The sequence below is a fragment of the Manis javanica genome, chromosome 12 (assembly GCF_040802235.1).
Source record: "Manis javanica isolate MJ-LG chromosome 12, MJ_LKY, whole genome shotgun sequence".
Classification (NCBI taxonomy): domain Eukaryota; kingdom Metazoa; phylum Chordata; class Mammalia; order Pholidota; family Manidae; genus Manis; species Manis javanica.
Window position 1 is genome coordinate 48,108,273 of NC_133167.1, and position 11,153 is coordinate 48,119,425.

Consider the following 11,153-nt stretch of genomic DNA (forward strand, 5'->3'; position numbering starts at 1 on the left):
TCCCGGAAAGTTCTGGAAGCGAGCGCAGCCCGGGAACTAGCCTAAGCTGGCCAGAGAAGGCTGAGCCGCAGGCCTGGCCTGGGAGGATAGGGAGGGGCGGGGCTGGCGCGCGACGCGTGCCGATTGCCGGGCCGGAGCCGAAGGAAAGTGGGTGGGAGCCGCCCGCGCACGCTGTGCCGCGGGGCGGGGTGAAGCGGCGGAGGGAGGAGACACGGGTTCATTGCCGTGTGCGCCTTGCGCTCTGTCCCTCACTCTCTTCCAACGGTCCGCCTTGTGTCTGCACGACAGGCTTCTGCCCCGCAGGTACGCGGCCGCCCCCCCGCCGCCTCACCCAGGTGCCTCGGATCCCCGAGTCTGCCTTTCCCCGTTGCAGTTCTGACTGAGTGGGCTGGAAGACGAGAGCCAGGGCTTCCCCCCGGCGCCGCAGGTCGGCCCTACAGGGCCAGGCCTCGCCGATCCTTCTGGGGCCCATCACGTGCGCCATTGATTGCTTCTCCGGGTTGGGCGCGGGAGGCAGGGCTTGCTCGAGAGTGTTTGTGGAATCAGGGGAGTGTATTCGCTTGGGCTCTCTGATGCAACCCACTGCTGGCCGATTGCATGGCGCCGGGGAGGGTGGTCGCAGCCGCGTGGGAACCGCCTTCGGCCCTGCGGACACCTGGAGTATGAGCCTCCCTTTTTGACCTTGAGTCGTCCAGATGGATTCACGTGGGGCCACGCGGAGTGGGCCGAGCCGCAACTCCCCAGCATCGCGGCGTAGCGGGCTCCTCTGATACTGTAACCCCAGGTGGATACGTGAAGGGAAGACACATTTTATTAAGCGGATTTTTGCACCGTCACGAATTTTTAACTGTCCTGGTCACCCGGGTGTACAACCCCCCCTTTTCCTGCAGACTTGGATTTTCGGGGACATGTTTGGAGTGAGTTTGCTCTTTAGGCAATTTTAGCGATGAAAGATTAACTCGTTTTTAGAGGCATGGGTAGGCGGCCCTGGGGAAGAAGGTGAGTGTTCCTTGTGCTAGTGCTGCATGTCAGGCGTTGGGGCAACCTCCTCCTGCAATCTTGTGCTACTAGTAAGCTGGCCCAGGTGTAGAGGCTGGCAGATGTCAACCCAGCTCACGTCCAACATTTCATGTTGCTATTTGTTGCATAGGTGTCATGTTTGTGTTGTATCGCACGACGGGATAGTGCTAATGTTCATGGACTGATTATCGGCGTTTTCTTCTTCTATCCCGCAGAAATGCTTCGATTACCTGCAGTCCTTCGCCAGATTAGGCCAGTGTCCAGGGCACTGGCTCCTCATCTTACTCGGGCTTATGCCAAAGATGTAAAATTTGGTGCAGATGCCCGAGCCTTAATGCTTCAAGGTGTAGACCTTCTAGCCGATGCTGTAGCTGTTACTATGGGTCCAAAGGTATCAGCTAGTCCTACTTTGTTGTAATTTATGGTGTTAATTAAGGAATAACATTTTACTGTATCAAATAGTCACGCTGAACTATTGAACAGTTTTCCGGTATGCACTTCTGAGAGAACCCAGTTTACATGTAAGAGTTCTAAATTATTGGAAATATTTTTTCTTCCTTTTGCTTAGATATAATGGCCCTAAAATAAACTGTTCAAAAGTTTGCAAAACCTTATTTTGTAAAACGTGTGATGTAATCCGGTGGTAACTTCGGTGTAGCTCAAGGTGTATTTTTAACCTAAGGTAGAATTAAACTCGCTTGCTTGCTTGAGTTAAGTTTTGGACTCTTTCCCAGCAGTTAGTACCAAGACTAGAGGGAAAGATTAATTACCTCCTATAATACCTCAAATGTGCTTTTAGATGCTAGTTTTATCTTTTTGTTGTTGTTCTAAAGCACATTTAACATTTTAAGTCTTGTTTTATATGAGATTGAATAAGGGGTAGTAAGTTGAGGCCTTTGAGGTGGTGCACAGCTGAGTGATGACTTGATTTCAGGTTGAAGACAGTTCAAAGTGATTCAAACTATATAAAATACAGCATTTGCATGCCTCCTCACAAGTAACAATATTGGTTCAAATCCAAAAGCTGCCATTATTTGTATCATGTTTGAGATTTAATGTTGACAAGTCTTGGAAGAGTACACTGTGAATGCCTTGTAGTTAGTATTTTAGTAACTACTTACAAAGCAAGTTTTAAAATTTAGTTTTCACTTTACTTTGAAAGATAACAGTGAAAGATAACAGGTTCTGAACAGAACTTAAGTACACATTGTGTGAAGAATATCCTGGTATATCATTACAGTATATCAAATTGGTATGGGTTTACCTTGTGTGTTTTGAAGATGTCATCTTTTAGTCTCTTGAGTTTTTATCTCCCACAATACCTCATCTAAAGTCACACACTTGGCATAAAAAGGTTATTTTGTCTCTAAACAAAGAACATTGATGAACTTTCTGATTTGAGGAGGCGTTTGAGATGGTGCACATTTGAGTGATGCTGCAGATCTGATGAAAACAACTTGTGTTGAGACTTTCAAGTAATTGCCCAGTTACAAAAACTGCTTATTCTGTTGTAAGCTAAGTTGTACTTAAGAGTGTGTGGTTGTATCACATTTCTTTCTTGGCAATTACAGGGAAGAACAGTGATTATTGAACAGAGTTGGGGAAGTCCCAAAGTAACAAAAGATGGTGTGACTGTTGCAAAGTCCATTGACTTAAAAGATAAATACAAAAATATTGGCGCCAAACTTGTTCAAGATGTTGCCAATAATACAAATGAAGAGGCTGGTGATGGTACCACTACTGCTACTGTGCTGGCACGCTCTATTGCCAAGGAAGGCTTCGAGAAGATCAGCAAAGGTGCTAATCCAGTGGAAATCAGGAGAGGTAGGACTGCTTCTTTGATGTCACTAGTGTTTTGAGTTACCAATTAAATTATACAAAAAAGTTGGTTGATTCTTATTTCTCCTCCTAAAAAAAATCTTACACTGAGTTTTATTTCAGCAAATAGTGATTAGTACCTGGCCATGTAGTGGGCACTATGCTGAGTGTTAAGGAGGAAAATATGACAGACATTACCTGTTGTACTCCTGTCCTATGTCTCCCTCATCTATTTCCCCCTCTCCCCAAATGTAATTTGAAAATAGTACGGTAGCAAGGATTACAGCAAAGAGATTATATACAGTTGATCTTTTACTTTAGTTACTTGGAAAGTAGAACTAACCAAGAAACTAAGTCACTCAAGATGTCAGAGAGGTATGGGGTGGGGCTTTTTTTTTTTTTTTTAAGCAGTTTGTTTTTTACCCCATCACAGCACATAATGTGGTAGTGGTCTGCTTTTTGTTTTGGCAATCTAGACCACAATTTAAATATCTGCTCCTTAGCATGAGGTTCATGGTGATACAGACTTAAGTCCTGTCATTGTCATATATTGGATATGTGCTAAAACTTGGTTTTCCTATCTTGAAAATAGAGTTGCAGTCTATGTCTAGGGTGTGTCATGGTCCAACCTAGGAGACTTGAGAGTGAAGGGGGATGTGATTAATAATTTTGAATTGGCTTCCCAGGATTACTGACAAGCATCATCCCATCTATTTCAGTTTTTGAGGCCCAAACGAACGTGTTGCATGCACTAAAGGCAGTTTAACTGTACATCACTGACAAGTATTAATTGAGGTTGTTAGGATTACTTCCCAAAGAAGGTGATTGTTACTACGCACCTTGCTTTGCACTTTTTCTTGACTTGACATTTCTCAAAGGAAGAGCTAGCACTGGTCTCAGTTGAACAAAATGGGGTTCTCATAAACCCATTTTACAGTGCTGTTGTTGACTGTTAAAACAAAAAATACTTGACTAGTTTGTAATTATGTATTAAGTAAGAACATTTCAGATAATTGAAAACTGGAGGAGCAGAGCCACAAGAAGTTTCTTATCCTTGAGAATTACCCTTATTGAAAGTAAAGGACTATAATACACTGTGTTTCTTTTTTGTATCATTCAGTTTTGGAGAGAAGTATTGGGTGGCACTGTTAGAAACATGCAACATGATTGGATTGAGGATTAACATAGAATGAGGTGAATGGTGAGAGTCTTGAAATTGTACACCTAGGTTTTTTTCACAGTCGAATTTTCAAAATAATTTTGGCATTGTAAGACTTTATTCGAGTTCGTGCTTCAGTGCCTGCCACCCAACTCCATGTGGTTAGGAAAAGTATTGGTAAAGAAGAAGTGTATAGGCTGTGTGAAACCTTATGAATGAGAGTTTTTATTTGATGTGGAACTGTAACAGAATAATAAGCATTGTAATGGCATTTATTCTTGAACCAGGTGTGATGTTAGCTGTTGATGCTGTAATTACTGAACTTAAGAAACAATCTAAACCTGTGACAACCCCTGAAGAAATTGCTCAAGTAAGGGTTTTTTTTAGTATTTTATGATTAAGTTTAAAAATTTTTTAGGAGCATGTGATTTTATTCCATAATCACATTCCAAGGTCAGAATAACAGTATTACCCAATTGCCAACATTGGAAGAGTTTTTCTTACTGCTAAAACATTGAAAATGATGCAGTGGCCATAATTCAAAAGTTTTAATAGGCTGCCATTTTTCTTCATGGCTGTAAAACTTGCTTATATGTGTGGAAAGTGTTCTTTGGCCATTTGTCAAAGGTACAGAACTTTTGTCATGTTGCAATATTGTCACTTGCCAAGAGGAAAAAAAACAGTGGGGGCAATGTCTCCCTCCCTTTTTCAACTGTTCGTTTTATTTTGTATCTTTCAAAAATAATGTAGCCAAGTAATGAATTGGAAACAGAACCAATACTTCATTAAAACTATTATATCATAGAGTCCACTTCCCTTTCTACTGCCAGCCCCCTACCACTTCTCTGGATAAATGTATCAGTTTGGAAGTTACTAGAAAAAGGGAGGGAGCTGTTAAGGACACTAGCTTTTTAATTTGGAAGAGTAATTTGATTATTTCAGGTTGCTACGATTTCTGCAAATGGAGACAAAGAAATTGGCACTATCATCTCTGATGCAATGAAAAAGGTTGGAAGAAAGGGTGTCATCACAGTAAAGGCAAGTGTGTTTTTAATGGGTTTGAATTGAAGTATCTGATCAAAATTGAGTTTTGCAAATATAAAAATTCAATGTGTTTCAAAAAAGTATATTTCATTCTTTTATCTGTAATATCAGCACCTGTGTAGAATAGAGTGTTTACTGTGTTTTGTGTTTGTGAGTTATTAGTCTTCAGGAATGAATCCATCCGAACTTAAGTGATACTGTCTGCTAGCTGTAAAAGTTAATTAAGTATGCATTCTTGGAAATTTCTTGCAGAAACAGTTGGATGCCCTGGGGCATTTTTGCATACTTCTGCCCAGATCCCTTTTGATCAGTGGGGTCTTTGTATTAATCTGATCTAACTACAATTTTTGTGTTTCTTTAATGAAACTCATAAAGCTGATTCTTTGACTTTTCACAGGATGGAAAAACACTGAATGATGAATTAGAAATTATTGAAGGCATGAAGTTTGATCGAGGTTACATTTCTCCCTACTTTATTAATACATCTAAAGGTAAAGGCAAGTTGATAACTGAAAAAATAATTTAGTATAGTTTGCTATGTGTCAGATGGTAGGCATTAGTCTGTGTCATGCCTCTGAAAAAATTCTTAAGTTCCAAAGTTAAGGAAAACATGAGCTTAATCAGTTACTTTTAAAATGTATTAGAGCTTTGGTTTATAGCTTTTTCATTTAAATAATTGCAGTCTGATTGGCAGGGGCTGGAAGAAGGGAGGAAAGGGGAGTGAGTGCTTAAAAAGATTCAGTTTCAATTGAGAAAAATAAAAAGTTTTGGAAATGGTGGTGGTGTTGGCTGCACAATAATGTGAATGTACTTAATGCCAAGTGAATAGAACTGTACACCTAAACATGTTTAACATCATAGATTTTACTATGTATATTTAAGTACAATAAAAAGTTGAAGTAGCAAATAAATAAATAAATAAATAATTGCAGTCATTTTTGAAATATTGTTAATGTTCATTGGTTTGAAATGTTCTTTGTATTTTCAGGTCAGAAATGTGAATTTCAAGATGCCTATGTTCTGTTGAGTGAAAAGAAAATTTCTAGTGTCCAGTCCATTGTACCTGCTCTTGAAATTGCCAATGCTCACCGTAAGCCCTTGGTCATAATTGCAGAAGATGTTGATGGAGAAGCTCTAAGTACACTTGTTTTAAATAGGTAATAGGCAGTGGTATTTGGTTTACATTTCTAGATGAAAGTTAGTTATTTGTATTGATGTTTGAAATCTCTGTATATAGTTTCCACATCAAGCCACTTGTGTTTCTGTCTAGAGTTGTGTAGAGTATAGGTGTGCTTCATGAATCCTTAGTCTAGTTGTAATGGTTCTGTCTTTGAATGAGGCTGCAAAGTCCTTACTATTTTGTGCATCATTATCAAGAGTAGCCTAATTTTGTATATGATGTCCTTCTGTATTTTATGAATGTTTACATTTGTTATGGAGGTATAAGTGACTTAATTTAAAAATAATTTTTTCTAGAAAAAATAGTATCACAATTACAACTTTGCATGGGAGGAGGTAAGTAAACAAACACCATTCTGGAAACTTCAGCTCTGTGTTTTAGCTGTATTTTACATAATCTGTTAAAAGAAAAAAATGAATAGGCTGAAATAGAGGAATTGGCATTCAGCCTTAAATAAGTTAAGGTCTCTGCATATTTTTATTCTATAGTTTAATATATTTGCTTTTATTTTACAATGGGTAATGTTAATGTTGTGAACAGAATCTTAGATATTATTAAAATAACATTGGCTTCCTAATTCTAGAATAGGTATGTCAGAATAAAGATTTCCATTATTGTAATGGAAATGCACAAATGAAGTAGCAGGTGTGTATGAGACTGCATACATAACTTGACCCAAAAACTTTTAAGTGAACTTACAAAATCGTGGAATGTTTGTTAGCTTGGATTTGTGGATTTGCTTTTGGGGTTATGAAAGCCTAAGAGATTATGGGATTTAAAGCCAGAAAAGAAAAATGTAAAAGGCCTATAGAGTTTTCATTGAGCCATTTTACTGGTAGGTTTAAGGTTGGGCACCTGATTTACTTGGCATATCACTGGAGTTTATCCTACTGATTTTTATTTGGCTTAGTAACTAGATCAGCACTATCTTCAAGATTGTATTTTCCTTTTCTTTTACATCCTGGTCTCAAGTGGACATGTCTTTGGTTTGTATATTCCAAGTATTCATAATGCTTATTGTCGGCAATCACAAAGGATTGTAAATACGAATTAAGAAATAACACTGCTTGCTCATACTTAACCTGGGGTAGCAACTTAATGTAATACTAAATGGAACCCGTTGGATAGGGGTAAATGCTTATTAGATGATCTCTGTATTTAGTAACTTTTGATTTCATGATATAAAATGGTTATCACGATTTAAATTACATGTTTTTTGCTTCATTAGCATTTTAATTCCTGTGTCCATTTGTTCAACTGTAGTGTAAGGTCAGCAGTTTCTTAAGATTAGTAAATAAGGATGAATTCAAAATTACCCTTTCCTGTCTTAATTTAACTAAAAGTTGCCAGGAAGCAAAAAATTAAAGTGCAGTTTCCTAAGGAACCTTAGTCAAAACTAAGAAGAACTAGACAGGAATTTTTATTAAATTTAAATCTTACTAATAACTGTTTTTAACAGGCTAAAAGTTGGTCTTCAGGTTGTAGCAGTCAAAGCTCCAGGTTTTGGTGACAATAGGAAGAACCAGCTTAAAGACATGGCTATTGCTACTGGTGGTGCAGTAAGTAAAATAAATGTGGTGTTAGTTTACTGAATATTATTTGTACTTCTAGGTCTAAAATTTATACATAGAATTTACATTTTTTCACAGTCAGTTAGTACCAGCTGAATTGTGGACTTGGTCTCTTGTTTCTTTTGACTGTTTGGGAGGTGGAAGTTGGATTATGTAGTTCTAAAGTACCTCTCTTCTCTAATTTGCCATGAGTCTGGTCCAAGAATTGGTTTGTTGACTAAATCTTTTTCCAAGAATGTAGTTGAGAAGTTATGGGACTTAAGAGTTTAGTCTTTAGGGTCTAGTCCCTGGTTCTACCAAAAGTGTGACCTTGGATGAATTGTTCTGGCTGCTGCTATTCTCAAATACAGTTAATATTGAAGAGTAAGTGGGAAGTTGGAAATGTAGAGACTAGATATTCAGTCTTTGTTTCAGCTAGCAATATTCCTGAAATGACACATTTCAAAGGAATACAATATGTTTCATCAAAACATCTGCATGGTGTATGTTAGTATGATGAACAAACTAACTTGTAATTCCTTTTTTTTTTTTTTTAATGTTTTTGTAGGTGTTTGGAGAAGAAGGGTTGACCCTCAATCTTGAAGATGTTCAGCCTCATGACTTAGGAAAAGTTGGAGAGGTGATTGTAACCAAAGATGATGCCATGCTTTTGAAAGGAAAAGGTGACAAGGCTCAAATTGAAAAACGTATTCAAGAAATCATTGAGCAGTTAGATATCACAACTAGTGAGTATGAAAAGGAGAAACTGAATGAGCGTCTGGCAAAACTCTCAGATGGAGTAGCTGTGCTAAAGGTAAGAGTCGTTGTAAATAAATTTAATTGTTTTGGCCCCAAAAATGATTTTGTTTCAGTGGTATTCCCCGATAGTGCCATGTAACCAAAATGTTGAGGGAATTAACTTCCTCATGGAGATATTTATTATATAAAATTTCTTTACTGAAGTATTTCTTAAAACCATAATTGAACTTGTAAATGAACTTGTAAATTGAAATTGCTATGGAAAATAATGTTTTTTTAATGATGAATTGAGTTGAGCTTTGTGGGACCATACACTGTTAGATTTTGATCTTGCAATCACAACAAATAGGCAACCTTTTTTACATTGTGTTTTAAGTAAATGAGGTGCTTTTTCATGGCTCTTGGCAGTCAGCATCTTGAATGGAAAAAGCCATACTAACTGGACTTTTTACTCTTTCAGGTTGGTGGGACAAGTGATGTTGAAGTGAATGAAAAGAAAGACAGAGTTACAGATGCCCTTAATGCTACACGAGCTGCTGTTGAAGAAGGCATTGTTCTGGGAGGTGGCTGTGCCTTGCTTCGGTGCATTCCAGCCTTGGACTCCATAAGTCCAGCTAATGAAGATCAAAAAATTGGTAAAATTACCTTACAAATTAATTTGTGCACAGCCTGAGTTTTATCTGTTAGAATATTGCTGCCCACTAAATGGAACAACAAATCAGAAAGCAATTTCCAGAAAAACAAATAGAATGGCAATGATGTTAGAGAGGTGCATCACATCTTTCAGGGGGAATGATTTGACCTCTGGTGTTACCCAGTTGAACTCTCATATGTCTAATTATGTCAAAATAGTCATAAAAAAAATACACATTTATCAAAATTTTTCTTTATAGGTATAGAAATTATTAAAAGAACACTGAAAATTCCAGCAATGACCATTGCTAAGAATGCAGGTGTTGAAGGATCATTGATAGTTGAGAAAATTATGCAGAGTTCCTCAGAAGTTGGTTATGATGCTATGCTTGGAGATTTTGTGAATATGGTGGAAAAAGGAATCATTGATCCCACTAAGGTAAGTACTTGACTACTTCCAAAAATTCTTAAGAGCTCTTTCATTAAGTCTTGCTTACTTTTTACTAAGGAAGAAGTAATACTTCAAACTTTTTTCCTAGGTTGTAAGAACTGCTTTATTGGATGCTGCTGGAGTGGCCTCTCTGTTAACTACTGCAGAAGTTGTTGTCACAGAAATTCCTAAAGAAGAGAAGGACCCTGGAATGGGTGGAATGGGTGGAATGGGTGGAATGGGAGGTGGTATGGGAGGTGGCATGTTCTAATTCTAGAATAATGCTTTACCATTGTTAATGAACTATAAGAGGGAGAGCAAGACAGTGCTCCTACCATTAACTTCAGAGAAGTCAGTTGAAGGAAATGACTGAAGAAAAGGCTGGCAGATGTTTAGGAAAATGACTATAACCATCAGTTACTGGTTTCATTTGATAACATAATGGTTTACTGCTGTCATTGTCCATGCCTACAGATAATTTATTTTGTATTTTTGATTAAAAAGACCATTTGTACATTCCTGATAACTGAGTACAAAAGCCATGTACCAATGTACTGCTTTCAACTTAAATCACTGAGGCATTTTTACTACTATTCTGTTAAAAGTCAGGATTTTAGTGCTTGCCATCACCGATGAGAGGTACAAGAAGCAGCCTTTCTGTGGAGAGATTAATTGTGTATAAAGTAGAGAAATACCCAATTATGTGACAACCTTTGTGTAATAAAATTTGTTTAAAGTAGTAATTGTGTTAGCCTTTCCATGATCTAGGAGATAGAAAAGAAAGCCAGTTGAAGGGGAAGCATAGGGTTTGGCACAAGTGTATAACATTGTTCCACCTATAGTATCCTTGTTTTACATAAGTAAGGGGTAATTTTAAAAGGTGACAACTCTGAGTCCTGTGGAAATGTGTTGAGTTCTCCTAAAGAAAGGGGCAATGTGTTGTTTCTTGGGATAATGGTTCTTGCTCCAAAGCTGCTGCATAAGATGAGCAATGGGTTCCTGTTGGTACCCACAAATGATGAGGGCAGAGTTTGTAGTATGAGTGTACTTCAGTGGAAAGGAGGAAGCTATGCCATTCAAGCATAATGGACAGTAGGGAAGGCCATCAGAAATTGAGAGGCACAGCCCAGTGTCTTCACCTTGATTTCTTAAGAACTTGAAATAGGTTTCTGGCTCAATGCACTTGGTCTTTATTAGTAAGAATATGGAAGTGTGGCTTGCTTTTAATAAAAGGTACCAGGTGTTTACCAAAGGCAAATACCAATTGGCAGGAGGTAACACTGCTTTCTAGATTTTACTACATCGTAAATTGAAGGCACAAGATACCGTGGAACAGCATTGAGTTTTTTTTCTTTCAGTTGTGTCAAGGACCTAGGCTATCAAGGACATAACACAGCCTCAATCTGCTAGATGGGAAGGAACTCCACAATCAGCTCAGTTTGGTCCTGGGGGTGCTACTTACCAAGCTAGGCATTGAGGCAAATGCTGCTGTTCTTGTGTGCATATGCTGGATAGACAGAAGGAAAAATAAACTGTCATAGATCGAAAGCCAAATTCACT

The 11,153-nt window shown here is 38.3% G+C and overlaps 1 protein-coding gene across 1 annotated transcript; it reads left to right on the forward strand.

The window, feature by feature from the left end:
- Positions 1 to 143: 143 nt before the first annotated feature.
- HSPD1 (heat shock protein family D (Hsp60) member 1) lies at positions 144 to 10,332 on the forward strand. Its single transcript, XM_017667418.3, has 12 exons — positions 144 to 303; positions 1,236 to 1,411; positions 2,592 to 2,844; positions 4,285 to 4,367; positions 4,940 to 5,035; positions 5,439 to 5,532; positions 6,030 to 6,198; positions 7,681 to 7,780; positions 8,340 to 8,585; positions 8,991 to 9,165; positions 9,424 to 9,602; positions 9,703 to 10,332. The coding sequence occupies exons 2-12, from the start codon at positions 1,238 to 1,240 to the stop codon at positions 9,862 to 9,864; spliced, it is 1,731 nt and encodes a 576-aa protein (XP_017522907.1). The 5' UTR covers positions 144 to 303; positions 1,236 to 1,237; the 3' UTR covers positions 9,865 to 10,332.
- The last annotated feature ends 821 nt before the right edge of the window (positions 10,333 to 11,153 follow it).

Excerpts from the sequence above, each read along its gene's own strand:
- HSPD1 (XM_017667418.3), top strand. The coding sequence starts at position 1,238 with ATGCTTCGATTACCTGCAGTCCTTCGCCAGATTAGGCCAGTGTCCAGG. Across the intron at positions 1,412-2,591 it reads CTGTTACTATGGGTCCAAAG|GGAAGAACAGTGATTATTGA; the intron begins GTATCAGCTAGT and ends TGGCAATTACAG. Across the intron at positions 9,603-9,702 it reads GAATCATTGATCCCACTAAG|GTTGTAAGAACTGCTTTATT; the intron begins GTAAGTACTTGA and ends CTTTTTTCCTAG.